Source organism: Gopherus flavomarginatus, chromosome 6 (assembly GCF_025201925.1).
Source record: "Gopherus flavomarginatus isolate rGopFla2 chromosome 6, rGopFla2.mat.asm, whole genome shotgun sequence".
NCBI lineage: Eukaryota > Metazoa > Chordata > Testudines > Testudinidae > Gopherus > Gopherus flavomarginatus.
In genome coordinates this window covers 27,532,038-27,549,862 of record NC_066622.1, presented here as the reverse complement: position 1 = coordinate 27,549,862, position 17,825 = coordinate 27,532,038, and the positions used below count along the sequence as shown (strand labels likewise).

At 37.1% G+C, this 17,825-nt stretch overlaps 1 protein-coding gene across 1 annotated transcript in view; it reads left to right on the top strand.

Annotated features, from left to right (window-relative positions):
- CACNA2D3 (calcium voltage-gated channel auxiliary subunit alpha2delta 3) overlaps positions 1-17,825 on the top strand; it is a 689,427-nt gene that overhangs the window by 441,885 nt on the left and 229,717 nt on the right. Inside the window, exons 11-12 of the mRNA XM_050959084.1 lie at positions 5,255-5,333; positions 15,249-15,382. Of these exons, the coding sequence (XP_050815041.1) occupies positions 5,255-5,333; positions 15,249-15,382 (213 nt within the window). The remainder of the gene's footprint in view (positions 1-5,254; positions 5,334-15,248; positions 15,383-17,825) is intronic.

The window sequence follows — 17,825 nt, the reverse complement described above, 5'->3', positions numbered from 1 at the left end:
AGAGATTAAAGGTTGTGTTTACTAATATTTTAGCTAGCCATCAACAGAGCATGGAAATACAAAATTACACTTAATGGTATTTTCTTTACAGATTAAGAACATATTTAATTACATCAAATTAATTCAATGCACTAAAATCATATAACAAAATTACAAAAAGGTAAATTATTACGTTTTCTGTGTTTGATTTTTAGAACAACTGGGAACAGGTTTGGAACAAATTTTGCAATTGGGTGTAGGCCGTAGGTGACTCCCATTCAGTTAAATGGGAGCAACCTAAATGAACCTAAAGCAAAATTTGGACCTTAAAAAGTAGTTAAACTGACAAAAAGGATTGGATTTAAAGAAAAGAGAAAGAACTTCCAAAAACTTCAGTAATCTGAAGTGAAAATCACACTGTATGTGAATCTTTACCTACAATGGTGGTATTCTACAAATCATTTTTGACTCACTGCAAATGAGCAGGAATAGGTAATTGAAAAATGGAAGAAATATTATTGTTGAGTATTTGTTTAAATTGTTAATTTATTAAATTAGAGGATTTTGAAAGTTCTTTACATCTGGATATTCCTTTGATATCAGTTTGTTTCCCCTAGTTTAAGTAGTACTGCTGCTAGGATTATTGATCCTGCAATTGGGGCTTCTACATGTGCTTTGGGTAATCATAAATATAATCCATATAAAGGTATTTTAATCATAAAGGCAGTTAATAGTGTGAATCACCATGTTGTATAGGTTCATGAGTTTATTATGGTGAGTTGGTTAAGTTGTATCGTGCAAATGGATAAGGTAAGCCTTTGTTTTTTCTTGCCTTTTTTAAGCCATGATTCTAACATGGTATCTGTGGGAAAGTTTTTTGGATAGTGATACTTCAATTAAGTTGTCTTGCCTTCTACTGATGAAAGCAGGATTTGGTTTTGTATTGAACTGAAACTCTTAATTATGTAATATGCAGCTCATAATTTTCTCTATTTTCACAAATAATATTAGGGCTATATTTGTTACTACTGAACATGTTATGTTCCTGTATTTAATTAAAATATCTTCCTTGCTGCTAGTCTGCAAGACATAGAAACAATTAAGGCTGTTAGAAAAGGAGACAAGTTTTGAATCTGTCATCAAACTAAGCTACTCTGGCTTTTCCTCAATCCTTGTTAAACAGTTATTCTGCTGGTCTAGAGAGGGCCAAAGAGATCCAAAGTGTCTCTCTTTCTAGTGTCAGGTATTTGTTTGGTCATGCTTTGAGCAACTTTGGTTTGAATAACTTTTGAGAGATGTTATTTTGTTAGAGTTCAAGGCTTCTACTCTTGAATCTTTTAATTTAAGGGCACCTGTAAGTGTATATGTCTGCCTGTCTATCCATCCACCCACCTACCCAGGAGAATATAATATTATAGAACAGCATCACTACTACAGACTCTCATTGACTGATCTCCTCAGAGGGCAGAATATCATTGCTAGGTGTTTGAAGAAGCACCTGATTTTTAGAAACGAACTATTCCTTATATATGTCTCCCATGATGCTCATTTAAATGAGATTAGCATATTCTGTATCTGCACTGAAAAATTGGCATTTATTTGGATTCTAAAACTGTTGACTAAAATCTATGCACATGTTGGGTTCAAGAATAATTCTTTTTGCCAGAGTCTTGAAAGAATTTTATTACATTTCCTCATGATAAAAATCTGATAACACTGAACATCTGCGTTTCTACAGGAAACAGATAACCTGTGTATTAAATTGGTTTTGAAACAGCAAAATATTACAAAGAAACACCTACCATATTCTTTAACTATAAAGGTCTGTTTCATCCTCTCACTGTTTTTAGTATTGAAGGTCCTTTGAGCCTAGCAGGACTTTCTAACTTTTCGCAAAAAACAAATAGATGTATTAATTTCTTATCTTCCCACATAAATATGTCACTATGTTCTCTATTCAGACATGTACTTCCCTCCTCTCTCTCTGCATAAACTGTCTGATGCATCTAACCTCTTGGAATTTATGGCCTTACTGACTCAAATTTAACTTCCTCTAAAAATACTGTCCACAACAAAAAGCCCCAGGAAAAAGATCTGCTAATTGTTGTCTTTACCTGTTACTTTTCAACCTTAAACATTTTTTAAAGTTGAGATGTGATGTTCTAAAGTACTGAATTCTATAGGAAAATAAAACAGAAAAGTGTACCCAAGTCTATGAAAGTCCCTTCAGAGATTTAAGTATCAAATTTGAAATCTGATTATCTTACTTTACTTTGAAGCTTCTTTCGTCTCAAAGATACCTTAAAAACACATCTTGAGAAAATACTTTTATTTTCAAAGTGTATGTGTTTGGCTTTGCTGGGTTACATCAGGCTACTGCAGTAGGATCACAGAAGTTAGAGATAAAAGAGATATCTATTAATTAAATCAAGTCCACTGGCCTGAAGGAGCAGAATATAGTTCTTCAAAAGAAGTCACATCAGGAATGAAACTGACACTGCATTTGATCTTAGTCAAAAAGCGAAGAAGCAGTAATAGTGCCAAAAAAAAAGAGAGCAATATTACTTCCTAATGGCATGCCGTGTACTTTAATGTTGCGTGTTGGACAAACCTGACGCGTGTGAGGCTTTGATAAGAAAAGAAAGCAGCATTCTTTAAACAGCTAAGAGGAGACTGGAAGTCATTGTGAGATGATGCATGATTTTTTTTACTTTTGGAAGACTGGGTTCAAAATACAAGAGTTTTTGATCTCACCTTAATTTCCTTTTGTTCACATCACAAAACAATCATGCAATTTGATACTGGTGGTTTCTGTTTAAGGAAAAAATGGAATAGCAGGAGATACTGTAGGTCAGAATGGAAATATTGTAGCAAAAATTGTTGGAGATCATGCTTTTGATGTTATTTCTATGAGCACAAAATTCAATCTGAAATGTTTGGGAGCATAATAAACAACAGCTGAAGTGGAACTAAAAAGGAAAAAGCTTATCAGCAAAAGAAGTATTCATAAATTTAAATATTTGTGATAGCTAATTAACTGGTGTGTGATAAGATGGTTTTACTGATGTCTATGGGAAAACTCCTGTTGACTATAAAGGTGTAGGACCAGGGCTTCAATGTCCATTGTATATTCACCTCTGTGGGAGTGCCCATAATGTAGCTCTGCTAAAGAGGTGATTGAACTATTTGATTTGGAATTATTCTGTAGTATATATCCACTAGAAGGGATGGTTTTTTTGAGACAAAGATTTTGAATATCTCCTCCACGCTACTGTATTAACAGTTTTACTGATTGAGATCCACTTAGTTTATTCCATTTTTTTAAAAGAACCATTTGCAATCAGAAAGTGCTGATGTGTACTTTTCAAAAAGTGTGTTTAAAGAAACAACAACAACCCCTCATCCCTTGCAATATGTTTTACCTGATAATGATGACTTGAAATCTGTGGTGGTGTTTTCAGGTGATGGAAACCAGCATTTAGTATTGTTTTATGTTTCCAATTAAAAGGTATATTTAATACTAATAAAAAGTATTCTATGACATTGTGTTCTTACTCTACATTTATAATCTCTTAAAAATTGGTTTAAGCCTGATTTTGATGGCTTGATAAGAGCTATGGCAAGCTGTTTGCAAGTGAGAGACTAACTGAAGAAGCTCCTGTAGAGTCTCTGTCAAGAAAAAGTACCAGGTGTTCTAATGTTCTCTTTTCTGTTTGGCTTTTTTTATGGTTCTAAGGGAAAAAATACTCTAGTCATTTAAGTTAAGGAAGGAAGGCATTGTTTGTGAGCTCTGATCAATCGTTTTCAGGGCTGTAACTCTATGGTCTGGAAGCGGGCACATTTTCTGCTTCCCTGAAGATATTCTGAAGTCTAGTGTGGAGCCAGGCCTGTCTTGCTGGCATCCCAAAGACAGAAGATGAGGATGAGGGTTACTGAAGAAACCAGGAGATTGATATAAGCATCCTGTGCTAATGTTGGGGGAGAAAGTAGCAGTTCCTGTCTCTGGAAGGCACAAAGAAAATGATAGTGGATGGGAGAGAGAACTGATTCCTTTTAAGGGTTGGATTTGTGGAGATTATGGGTCCCTGGCCAGCTTTTGTCAGTTTGGGGGTTTCATCAAAAATGCAAACAGATGAGTTTCAGGAAGTTTCACCTGTTTTGGTGTTTTAATACAAAAGTTTTGTCCCTCGCTAAAAATAATATACCTAACTTACTAGGGCATTGTCAGACCTCATTAACATATGAAATACACTTGTATTATATTTGTAGTTTGAAAGCCATTAGAGAAGTACAAAGAATTACAAAATAAAATGCATCAGATGATAGAAGTGGGAGTGAGTAAAATTGAGGGGAATATATTGTTTCCAAAGGGGAAGTCGTTGGACTCAGGAGAGCTTTGGTGCAGTTTTACTACATGACTGTATTGAAATCAGATAACCCCTCTGTCAGTTCCCCATCTGTAAAATAATGTTTCACGCTTTACTGGAGTATTGTGAAGATAAATTCATTAATGTTTGTGAGGCACTCAGCTAGTGAGATAATGGAAATAATTTAAGTATCTATATTAAATAAATAATAATTTAGAGAGAAGAATTTGAGTGAATGTGTTTGAAGAGAGGGAATCATTTGACTGGGTTGGTTTTATTTTATTTTACATTTAAATGGCAGCTGTTTGAAGCTGCACAAAAATTGAAACGTTAGTAGTGTCAGTGAAATGGATAAGTGGGCAGAGTTTAGGAAGGCGGTCAAAGTAATTTGTCGCATGGTTCTGCAATTTACCACCTGGATATCATCAGTGTCACGTGTTTATCTACCACTGTGTATATACATTGTTTTTGAAAGACAGAGAGGATTTGCCAGCAGGTTGTTTCAAGTTCCCACATCTATAGCAATGATGTATTTAATTATTAAAATACAACCCCAAGACCAGAGCAACCTTCTAAATTCACAACTGCACAACAGACATCTCAAACATGTGACTTCATATTATGTACCAAGAGTTTTAACTTGTTTTCTTTTATCTTTACTTATGGCTTTGGTTAAATGCCAGATATTAAAAACATCTACAGTGATAAGCCACTTTGTTAAACAGAACAAAGAAACGCACTATGTCATAAATATCTTACTGGCATAGATTTTTAAACTAGCAATCCTTTAAACCTTCGTAATATTTTTCTACACATGTGAACTGCACATATAAAATGGCTAAACTGCAAATGCTTTAAGCATGGAACTGTAGTATTAAGTGAGTTAATCTCTTGTATTGTACTTCTAGGTTCGCATGTTTACCTATCTGATCGGAAGAGAAGCTGCTTTTGCTGACAACCTCAAATGGATGGCCTGTGCTAACAAAGGTTGGTTTACCTTCTGTAACTGGAAATCTTATATTCAAAGAATCACGCTAAGTTTTGTACAAATTTTCAGTCTTGTCACAAGAGTATCATTGCCAACTATTTAAGGTGAACCGTTTGGAGGGGATTGGTTGTTTTTTCAGGCAGATAGGCTTGATTATGAAAAAATATCTAGAATATGCAGACTTAAAAATATACCCAGTTTGATATACATTGATGGTTAATTAAAATGCACTTAAAATATTCCACAGATGTGATTTTCAATTTCTGCTTTGTTCACAATGGGTTAGCTTCAGTTGAAAAGCTTCTTCACTATTACTATTATTTTATTGGTATTAGACTAGTACATAGGACTCCAACTGAGATTAGGGCTGCAGTGTGCTAGGCACTGTACAAACCCCATAGTAAGCCACATCTCTCCCCTGAAGAACTCACAATCTAAATAGGAAAAAGAGATTTGTATCTTGTGAGGAGAAATACATGAGGGTATGAGGTGTTCATGTGCTTATAGTAATGGTGATCGTAATAGTACATATGAGAGATGGACACTATATATAATAGAGAGACAAGGTGTACACAGCTCTGGGTAAGCTCGAAAGCTTGTCACTTTCACCAACAGAAGTTGATCCAATAAAAGATATTACCTCACCCACCTCATGTCTGTAGTAACCTGGGATTAACATGGCTACAACACTGCGTACTATAAATAATAATAATTTAGAAATCACTGATTAAGTCAATTTTCTTTTATCTGTATTCTTGGAAAAAACATATCTGTCATTTTGTTTTTTCTTTGTGCCTCATCACATTATGATGACTCACATCAGGCACTATGCACATAGACATTATTGCTTTAACCGCTGTTGTGTCCATCTGATTGGAATTACTCAGTTTGAAGTCTTGTCTTAATCAGCTAATGTTACACCATAATTTAGTTCTAGTCATTGTATCGGAATCCTTTGAAGCATCTTTTTGAAGACAATTTAATCAACCAAATGCTTTAGCTTTGTAGACAGTACAGTACTATAGCTGCATAAAGATCTAAGCACAGCAACTTAGAAATTATGGCCAGGCAATAGGAGCTGCTTGACTAGTTCATCTGGTACGTGTCAGTCTCATTCCCGATGAAGGGAAAGTGCACCTCTTTGTTCTTCACCATCACTAGCAGCAAACACAGTAGACTTCCTCGTCACTTTGCTTTTGTATACTCTGATAGAAGAATATTGTAGGTTTGCCTTTTTCTAAACCAGAGGGGGTCAAATCTGGTTCTCTCTCAGAACCTGGATAAAATCTACTGAAGCTAATGAAACTACTCCAGACTTACACCTGTGTAAATGAGAGCAGAATCTGGCCCATAGGTGTAATCTAAAAGATTAATTTTAATTATCATTGCCTCAATAGTCTTTTGCCTCAGATTGCATCAGTTATATGACTTGCTCCCTGACATTAAGGTCTTCCATCTCTGATCTGTAATTAATTTCATATAGTCTAGGTTCTGACAGTGTAGGAAGCAGCACAACCACCTTCAGCTCAACTTACATGAGATTCAGAACTTTCCCTTAGATTTTTTAGCTCTGGTTCAGCCAAGTTCTTTAGTGAAAAGACATATTACAGCTAAGGGAGAAGAGAGACCCAGTAAAGGCGATCTGCAGATTGGTTGAATGACTGCACTACAGTTTACTTCTTGCATGGGTGGGCCAAAGCGTGTTGTTGTTACTGAGATCAATGGCCCTAAAATCAATTTTCCTTGCAGTGATTTTCCCCATGGAAGCACAGCATAGATGAAGGCTGTTTGCAAGGTTTCCAGCTGACTGCATTGTGGACAGCAAAATCCTTTTTTTCGAAAAGGATCACTAGGGAAATTCATACCACCTTGCAAAAGTTCTTTAACTTCTGGAATCTAATGGTGAAACCATGAGACACTTGCCCCTCCCCTCCATCCCACACACACATTTCTCTGCTACATTTTGTGCATAAGTAGGGCATATCTTGAGGGAGTATGGGCTTAATGAGGCTAAGCAGCAAACCATTTAAAATACATTAAAAGAATCAAGACCTCAAAGCCCCAGTAGAATGGTTTATGAAATTTACAATTATTTTTCCCATTATTCTGTAAGCAAGTGCACATGAAGTTAAAAAAAAAATGGAGCTTTACCAGGATCTTGAAGTGAACAAAGGTGTAAAGTTTCCCAATACTCAACTTACCAAGTTTTAAAATATGCAGCCACTGCATCTCCCTCAACAGTCACATTCAGCAGAAAGTCAGCCAGCTGTAAAAATAAAGATAGGCCTTAAAGTTTTGGTTACTTACAAAACAGAGGGCATGAAACAAATATTTATATGACAAAAGTATATCAGTTAATCATTTGACAGCCCCTCTTTTGAATGTTTGTTATTAATTATGCACCAACAGTATGGTTGGCCCTTTACAAAACACAGAGGAGGACAAAAGAGGGGATTCATCTCTGCCCCAGCACAGAGCCTGGTGAATGGACAAAGGAAGAGAGGCTTGTGCCTTCCTTATTTTGGGGTTGATGGGAGCCTAGCAGTCCTGAGGGTTTGCCCAACTTGTGCCTCAATGAGAACAGCTCCATGGCCTGTTTTATTATTAGGAAATAGCGGAGGTGTAGGAAGCACCAGCTACAACCCATACATAAGCAGCAGCATCCCAACATGTCCAGCACTGTGGGCTCTTGCAGCAAGTGGCATAGAGATGGTTACGCATGTTGTTCACCTTGTTGGGAAGCCCCTTCTGCTGGGGAGCATTACAGCTTCAATGCAGTGAAGAATACCCTCCTTAGTCCCTTCCCAAGGAGATTAGGTTCTAATCCTGTATTCCTTACAAGAACACTGCACCCATTTTGTTCCATGACCTGAAGGTGGGACACATTTCTTGTCAAGTACACAGTGCACTGTTGAAAATAGTTTGTCATTTTGAGCTGTTTGGGGTCTAATGCTACTGGTGGTCATTTGGCTGAAAATCACTATTATCTTATGATAATAGCAGTATGGAAAGGAAGTCTAATTTCAGAGGATAATCATTTACCCAAATTATATTTAATATTTAACCAAATAATGTTATGAAACATCATGTTCATGCTTATGAAATGGCATATAGTTCCTGGAAGGACTTTTATTTCCTAAAAAAATAGTAGTTATGTGTGTCAATGAATCTTAGGTGATATAACTTACGTACCAAGAAGCCAGAGGTGTAAGAATGTGTAAGTTAAAGCAAAGGTTTATCTGGTATAACTTGCATAGGCTTAGCAGCTGTGCTCAAGGACTTCAGTGCATAACTCTTTATTTCCTGATTAAACCTCAAAGTCTAAAGAAGGAGGAGCTGAAATCCCCTGGATAACAGTTTCATATAATGGATGAGTGTGTGATTCAAATGAGGATTGGCTTTTGTGACATATGGTAGTATTACACACACAAATAATCAAACAGTCCAAATACTTGGTGAAAGTGCAATATAGCAACGTTGCCTCCCCTTGGTCTTAACTCTCTAGTGTAATAACTCACAAGAGAGAAAATGCAAAAATAAATATTTAAACAAGTGTGCAAAAATTTTGGAGACTTCCATCACTCAGGCTGTGGCAACTCGTTACACTTTATTATAGTGGAAGCTAAAGTTCAGGGAAAACTACTATGTCTAGGAAGAAAGTAAATAAATCAGTGCTACCTGGAAAGAATGAGTCAAAATTTCATAATAGTTCATTATAATTCTAGTATTAATTATAATTCCATGGAAATTATAAACCAATTGCAGGCTTTTAACATGAGCCACAAAGTCTAAAAACACATTGAAAGGGAGACTACACATTCAAAAGCCTACAGTGCAAACTCAAACCCAGCTTTGAGAAGACCACCACAAAAGAAAATAAAGAGAATGTATATGGTTACAGCTATGACTCCGGTCCTCAGTTACTTCCTATTATCAATCAAAAATTACATTTCTTAATAAAAAGTCTTACAAAAAGACATTTTTTAAAAGGTCAATAATTTTAATAGGCTGGGCCTAGCTGATAAAATGCATTTGGTTAAGCCCCGTAACACACTTTTCATCTCATTTTCCATCCCATATCCATCTACAACACTGGCTTATGTCATGAAAAATTATTTTGATTATACAGTTTTGTTCAGATTCTTTGGAGTATGATGCTCTATTCCAGCAAGAAATGAAGCACTTCACATGTGTTATGATGCCTAGATACCACGGTGATGGGAATCTTAGAAATGTCAAATGTGTGTGTATGCCTCTTTGTGTATCTTTAAGAGTGAGTACTGTATATTGGTATAGGATATGGACAAGAATAATCTCCTTGACTGGATATCTCTATTGCTATAAAAGGGATTTTGGCAATACCAAAACATATTCCTTGGTTATCTGCAAAATAAAGTTAGTAGGAAAATGTTTGTCATTAACTATTTTGGCCCATATCTTGTTGTATGCACAAATTTAAAATGAAAAAAGCTGGTGCAAAATACCACATGGTTCCCTGTTGATTGTTGTTTAAATTATTGTTGGATTAGTGTGGGTCATGTCTGTTGTTCCCTCCTTCACCGACCTCCAGGAGTTAGTATCTTCTCTTTCTGCATAAAAAAGAAAGAGCGGGAAAAGTCCATTTTATCTGAAACATAGTGACATAAAAACCTTGCGTGAAGCACTCAAGCTTATACTGACTTTCTATGGAGGCAAGCTTTATCCCAAAGGTAGCATCAGGACTTGTGACTGAGGGATGCTCTAGTCATAGAAATTCAGAAACTTGTTAAATGAATATTTGAAGTAGTAATTTTAATAGAAATTTAACATTCAAGATATCCTGTAATTCTGACTTGAAAATATGTGGAAAAGAAAAACAATGTTGGATAAGAAACTCTCCATGGTCCTAGGCACATATACACATAAAGGTTTTCTACGATGCAGTAGAATCTCAGAGTTACAAACTGACCGGTGAACCGCACACCTCATTTGGAACCAGAAGTATGGAATCAAGCAGCAGCAGAGACCAAAAAAAAAAAAAGCAAATACAATACAGTACCATGTTAATCGTAAACTACTAAAAAAATAAAGAGTAAGCAGCATTTTTCTTCTGCATAGAAACTCTGAGGTGTTTGTAATTCTGAGGTTCTACTCTAGTCAGTAATCTGCTTCTAGTTTTATTAATTGTTCAAGGATCTAATGTATAATGGCCTCTTAAAATCTGTGGAGGCAGAGCTGGTCATGTGTTGCTTGTAGCGTGGTGCTTAGCACAACTGAGGCCCGATCCCTGATTGGGTCCTTAGGAACTATCTAGAAATAAGACATAATAGTAATAATCTCATATAAAATATACACTATGTAAAATAAAGCATTAAGAAACATACAAGGAAGTTGCATAACATAATACATTTATATATTTTGGAATAATAACTCAAGGTCATGTGGAAATACCTAAAATAAAAGCATGACTGAACCGTGCTCTTTAAGGATTATTCAGGAAAACAATTACAAAATTTAAAAAGGGGTATATATGTGGGGGGAAATACTCCTTATTTTAAGTCCCCTACCCAGAGGCCTTAGAAATAGCAGCACATTTTAAAAAGGGTTTGTATGCTTTTTAGCATAATTTAGTTTTGCTTTTGGTGGATTTTTCCTCAGCTGCAACTGACACACTGTCTTAAAAGAAGGAAATGGAGATAAAAAGTTAGTTAATTTATTTGTGGATCTGTCTCACCTGCCTAAACTTCCATAAATAGCTAGTTATTTTGAGTGCCCAACCAGAGATACCTTAAACATGCTGAGCATCTCCCTTTTTAAGATGTCTCAAGGCGAACACCCAAAAATTGAGGTATTTCAAAATCACCTTTGAAACTTTAGGCTATCACTTGTAAAATAAAAATACTTACCCACAACTATACTGTCTTATAAACCAAAATGCTTTGGGTTTATTTATTTATTTATTGAGTTCTACACATAAATTGTTTATATAGATTAGTTAGATTTTAAGTATGTAGTGACCTTTACGCAATATAAAGGTCTAGATAATGAAATGTGTGTTAGTGATGACAGGAAGAGAGAGCCCACATTTTTACTGCAGAGATTCTGCAACCACAAAAATGGAGAGGTCAGCATATCAGAAAGGCTAATATACATGTTAGCTTTTCCCAAAAGTAATCTCAATCAATAGCTCATGAAATAACAGTACACTTTTCTTTCTTTTCCACCATTTATACAGAATGTAGTTTTCCCAAGAACAGATTTCCCAATTAAGATTGAATCAGTTGTTAAGCTGCTAGGCTTCAAAAGCTCCAAGAAACCCAGACCAAAAACAAATAATCTTCTTTAAAGTTAAATTTAAGGCAGAGAGTATGTTTCAGTAAGTTAATATCCTTATAGAACATTTTAATTAGTAAATACAATTTAAAACAAACCCAACTCCCCAAACTATAAAATGCCAGGAAATGCAGAGTTAAAATTAAATTACAAAAGCTAAAATATTTGAAAGAATGAGAATTCACTGATATGGTGACCAAATTTATCAGAGCTTTGCACTCAGAGAAATGTAAGTGTCCCATCTGTCCCTGCTGATTGAGTATTGAAAATATGCACCAAAGAATTTTTTTAACTTATTTCATATCCACATATTGCTGATATGTAGAATGAGCTGCATCATTATACACCTTTGCTCTGTTCATGTAAGTGCTATAATTTTGTGGTATGGAGAGAGGAGGAATTATATGGAAACATGCCATATTTTTATCAAATGACATATGGATTATTGGCTGGCACATTGAATAATAAGGCCCTATCCTGCGAGACGCTGAGTGCCCTCAGTATCTCGAAGGTTTGGTCCCTTAAAGAGGAGTGAGTTATGATTGGCTACAATGTTTGTCTAGTCAAGAATTTGTTGTTTTGTACTGTTTTGTCTTCTTGCTGACTCTCTCTAACCATAAAGATGAGTGGAGTTGGCCCTTCAGTGTGGGCTCGATCAGTGTTTCTCAACCTTTTTCATACCAGGGACCATCTTGCTGCCTTCCTAAACTGTGTCAAGGAGATCTCCAGAACCGGCACCGGTCCACAGATCAGTCATTGAGAAACACTGGGCTAGATCATGCTAATAGCACTAAGCCGATAGTAAAGGGTGGTGCAGAGATACAGCGCCTCACAGAGGAACAGTGGGTGAGATCTGCCTAAAAGAATCATCATCTCTCTTGGAGCTCCCTGTTTGGGGTGGGGGAAGGGAAGCACATTTGGCCACCTTCCCCCACTTAAGAGGGCAATGTATTCTTCCCATGCTTAGCAAATGGTGGAGTATCAAGCTCGGCTGTACCTGCTTCCAAATTCCTTTCTGATGAGTAGGTTTTATGGGGGAGCAGCCTCTGCATCTCTCCTTAGTGCAAGTTCTGCAATTCTGGCAGGCTGTCTAAGGGCAAGGCACAGTCTAGGACTTTACATTGAAGAGTGAGGTATTCTGTGGTCACCAATAAGGTGAAATGCCTTATTATGGATGGCTGAAGTAGTCTGAGTTACTGATTTTTCTTAGCACAAATATCTATGGCACTCTCTACCATGGTATCTGACAGGTTAATAACCTTTAATGTAGTCATCCTCACAACACACCTGTGAGGTACTATTATCCCATTACATCTATGGGAACTGACACAGTCTTTCACTCCTGTGGACTATTTAATATCTACAGGAGGGAGCCTCACATGCATTATATTTATAATGGCCAGAGAGTTATAAAATGCAACCAACAATGAAAGAGAAGTGGATCAAAAAACTTGTTATTAATATATCAAATTATTTATGATAGAAATGTAGAAAAACCTTAAAAGGTGTGGAATACTGTAATTCCAAGGATCTGAAAATGCTTTTTAAATGTTACTTAGTTTAGCTTCAGAACAACCCTGTGAGGTAGACAGCATAAATGAAACCTATGTTAAAGATGAAGAAACTGTAAGTGTCATATCTGCAATCACATAGGAAGCAGAGATGTTGTAAGTCCCCGACCCCTATTATGACCGCGACAACACTACACATATCCAAAAACCTTTAGGTTTGGTAATTGACTAGACATCTCAGACTTTGTACTGCCGATGCTGGATGGAATTAGAAAATATTAAAGGTCACAAAAATAAGGAAGGAAAAAAAGGTAGTCAACCTATCTGAGAAGTCAAAAGTTCCCCTTGGAACTTCGATGGAAGATTTCAGTCTGTTATTGTATCCAGTTTGGTTTGTCCCTCTCTAATAAATACAGCTCAACAGTTGTTGTTTCCAGCTGCCTATTACCATTTGAAGTCTGGTTCTCCAACCCTTCAAAGATCAGGCGTTGTGGTAATGCCTCTTTCCTGTCCATTAGGCATCAGTCCTCCTGTAGTAGAGAAGAGAGTTGGTGATGAATGGAGATCCAAACACAGCAGTGTAGATGAGGGTAAATTTGGGTAAACACATGCAGTAGTCTGGGCAAGACTGTGGCCTTGGAGTTGCTCCAGGGCTTTGTCATATTTGGATTAAATGGGATTGGCAGGGCAAGGATGTGCCAGGATACTTTGCATTTGAACATTGAAAGGGAATAAAGCTGGTGACAACGTAGGTGGCTGTGGCCTTCCCCATTTCACTGCTGCCATGATACTTCCTTTAGGAGGAGTCCTGTTTCAAGCTTTATGATTCAAAATTATGATTATTTACCCAAGTGATTCTGATTCTATTCTCATTGGTCCCTATCATTTGCAAAGAATGTATTATGGAATCAGGAGTTTATTCACATTCCATGCCACACAGGATTGAGAGTGTACACAGATCTGGAGTGGAGTACCACTACTATTTTTTCCCCATTTTGACCCCACTTCAATTCTGTAAACTAACACCTGAAAGTAGGGGTATGTCTACACTACGAAATTAGGTCGATTTTATAGAAGTCGATTTTTTAGAAATTGATTTTATACAGTTGATTGTGTGTGTCCTCATTAAGTCGGTGGAGTGCGTCCACAGTACCGAGGCTAGCATCAACTTTTGGAGCGTTGCACTGTGGGTAGCTATCCCACAGTTCCTGCAGTCTCCGCCACCCATTAGAATTCTGGGTTGAGCTCCCAATGCCTGATGGGGCAAAAACATTGTCATAGGTGGTTCTGGGTACATGCTGTCAGGCCTCCCTTGCTCCGTAAAAGCAATGGCAAAAAATCGTTTCTCGCCTTTTTTCCTGGGTTACCCATGCAGACGACATACCATGGCAAGCATGAGGCCCGCTCAGCTCACCGTCACCGTACATCTCCTGGGTGCTGCTGAGAGACACAGTACTACATTGCTACACAGCAGCAGCAGCAGCTCCTTGCCTTTGCAAGTTAGCAAAGACTACCCCAAATTTGACCCAGCAGGGTCGATTTCAGCGCTAATCCTCTTGTCAGGGAGGAGTACAAAATTGATTTTAAGAGCCCCTTAAGTCGACAAAAATGGCTTTGTTGTGTGGATGGGTGCAGGTTAAATCGATCTAACGCTGCTAAATTCAACCTAAACTAGTAGTGTAGACCAGGGCTAGATAAGTTTTGCATGGTTTGGTATAATGTTGTAAAGAGTGAAGACAGTTCTAATTTTTATTAAGTATTTACTATGAAAAAAAAATCCATTAACTTCTACTTTACCATGAAACTGCAAAACTGTCTTGGAACCAAACACTTAGGATAAGATGTGAAATGGTGTATAACAGTCTCAAGAACTGAGCCCTTCAAGGCTGACACACTGTTTCACAGACTTCTGCTTTCACAAATTAATACTGGACAAGGCTGCTTCTCATCAAAGATGGTCCTTCTGCATGTATCCTTTGGAGATAATTAAACAGAAAACACAGCAGACATAACATGCATCATATTTATTGTTGGAATCTTCCTTAATTCCTTCTGTCAGTCTCATAACTTGGAATCTGTGTGTTTTCACAGGGTTTTTTACTCAGATCTCTACATTAGCTGACGTACAGGAGAACGTCATGGAATACCTCCATGTTCTTAGCCGACCAAAGGTTATTGATCAAGAGCATGATGTGGTATGGACTGAAGCATATATCGACAGCACTGTAAGTCTGCATGAGAAAGCATTTAAAACACATGCTCACAGAAGAAGATGAGGAGTTAGATTTAAACCTGCTGTTGTGGTTAACAGTACTAGTTGTTCATCTTTCCATCCTTTGACTGTCACTAGGTGGGGGTTAAGTTTTACAAATTTTAAGTTAACTAATTCCACTTAAAGCAATTAGTAGGTGTTTATACATTTAAATATTGTAGGAATGCATAGGTCAGTCCCAAAAAGTAACAGTCACTGTTGCCTTTATGATCAGCAAATGTGCAGTTTGGTTGTCAGACATGACCAGTAACATAAAGATTAGTAACTTGGAGTAATCATCATTTTCCAAATGTCTTTAAATGAATGTAAATTGAACTACAAACTACATTAAATGAGACTTCTGCAATAGTCATTAATATATTTTATTCTGCAGAGGTAGGCCAATGATTAGGTGACTACTAAGATGTTTTCAGTTGAAGAATATTGAAAATGTTGTACATGTTACATATTAAAATAGGACAAATCCTTTTTGTTCTGGTCGGTAGATGGCTTGGTTACCTTACTGATGTATAATTTCCAGGTTCAGCACCTGAAAAACATTAGATTTAATACAGATTTTCTTTTTTTGAAATGACTGTTAACTTGCTAAAACATATGATCAGTAAATTGTGTCTGACTCAGATAAAGATTTATTTTGTTTTGTTTCAGTAGCTTGCTTAACCTTTTCTTCTTTCTTTTCCTCATTTACCTAATTGAGAGTAACATATTGTAGAAGCATATCACAAGAGTTGCAGCAAATGTTCTTAATTTAGTGTGAAATGGTTACAAATATTGGTTCTAATGAGTAGAAATCACAGATTAGCAGCTGCAAAGCTGTTCATTTATTTTAACTGTTTTTCAACCCTCATGAGAACTGGGCAAACTGAGAAAACCCTATCCGGTGAGCTCAACCTTCCTTCCCTAGTTCACCCCCCCTTTTTTTAAGGGAGTGGTGGGGGAAGCTTTAAACTTTGCCAGGCTTTTGAGCCTCGAGCAAGTTTAAAGTAAAATCATCATAAAAATATCTCAGAAAAAATAATTGAAATGCTGTTTTATTTCAGTTTTAGGTTGTCTTCCTCTTTTTATCTGAATTGTGGTCTTGGATAGAATAATATAAAACAAATATGAACATCTATGGTTACCAAAGAGAAACAAAATAGCCCCACTTGGAAATGTTGTTTTGGATGTAATCAACTTATTTCCTGTTTCCTGTTTTACCAATAAATAGCACTTAAGGGCATGATTAATCTGCACTCCTCCTTTTCTTCACTGAAATACTAGGGTGAGAAGGGTAAAAATTACATAGAGCCTCAAAGTTCCCTGCTGCAAGACATTTTCTGAAATGGGGAGAGGTCTGGTAGAATCTAAAGTGTTTTGTTTTCATTCTCATACATGTTTCTCTCTCTCTCCCCCACCCACTCTGCCCACCTACCCCGGCTCCTATGCTTTAAGTCAGTGGTCCCCAATCTTTTCGTCTGACGGGCGCCAGACAAAGGACCGTGGCGGCGGTGGAGCACCCGCTGAAATGCCGCCAAATTTCTGCGGCATTTTGGCAGCGACGCCTCTCGATGACGTCACTTGCTCCCGACAAGTGACGTCATCGAGAGGCGTTGCTACCGAAACGCTGCAGAAATTCAACGGCATTTCGGCGGATGCTCCACCGCCAGCCAGGACGTGGGCGCATTTAGATGCTCCCGCGGGCGCCATGGCATCCGTGGGCACTGCGTTGGGGACCCCTACTTTAAGTAGTCAATGTAAGTTATGTCTTAGAGGTCAATTCTCTTCTTTATCCTCCTTCTTTGTAACCTGGATAAAGAGTGTGTTTTATTGCAACCCAAACAAGCCAGCAGTTGCCGCTTTCCATCCACCCAGCTGTGAAGGCAGTGCCGAAGTAAGGGTGGCAATAATATGGCCTGCCCTACAATAGGCTTGCAACCTCCTTTTGGGTCAGGACCCCTGGTTTGACAAATGCTGTATACTTTTCTATACATTTACCCTATAGTATCGTATAGGGTAAAAGTACACAAAAGACCAGATTTCATGGAGAAACCAGATTTAATGGCTGCAATACAATTTTCACGGCTGCAAATTTGGTAGATTCCTATTTAGAACAGTTAAAACACAAATTGTCAACTTCATATGTCAAAATTCAAAGTAAATAGCCTTAAGTCAAATGCTAATATGTTCGCAAGCAGCATTTTTCTTTCTTTGGCTGTGTATAAATTTAGATTATTGATGGAAATGTTTTTTCATGGGTTTGTGTGTGTATTGAGAAATAGACCTTTATTGACACTTACAGATAAACATTTAATCCTTCCAAGTCCACTTACATTGTTTATAATTTAACTAAATGCAACAGGAGGGAGTAAATGCAATACCTACTTGAGAACAGTAGAGTGAGTTTTTAGAGAAGCAGT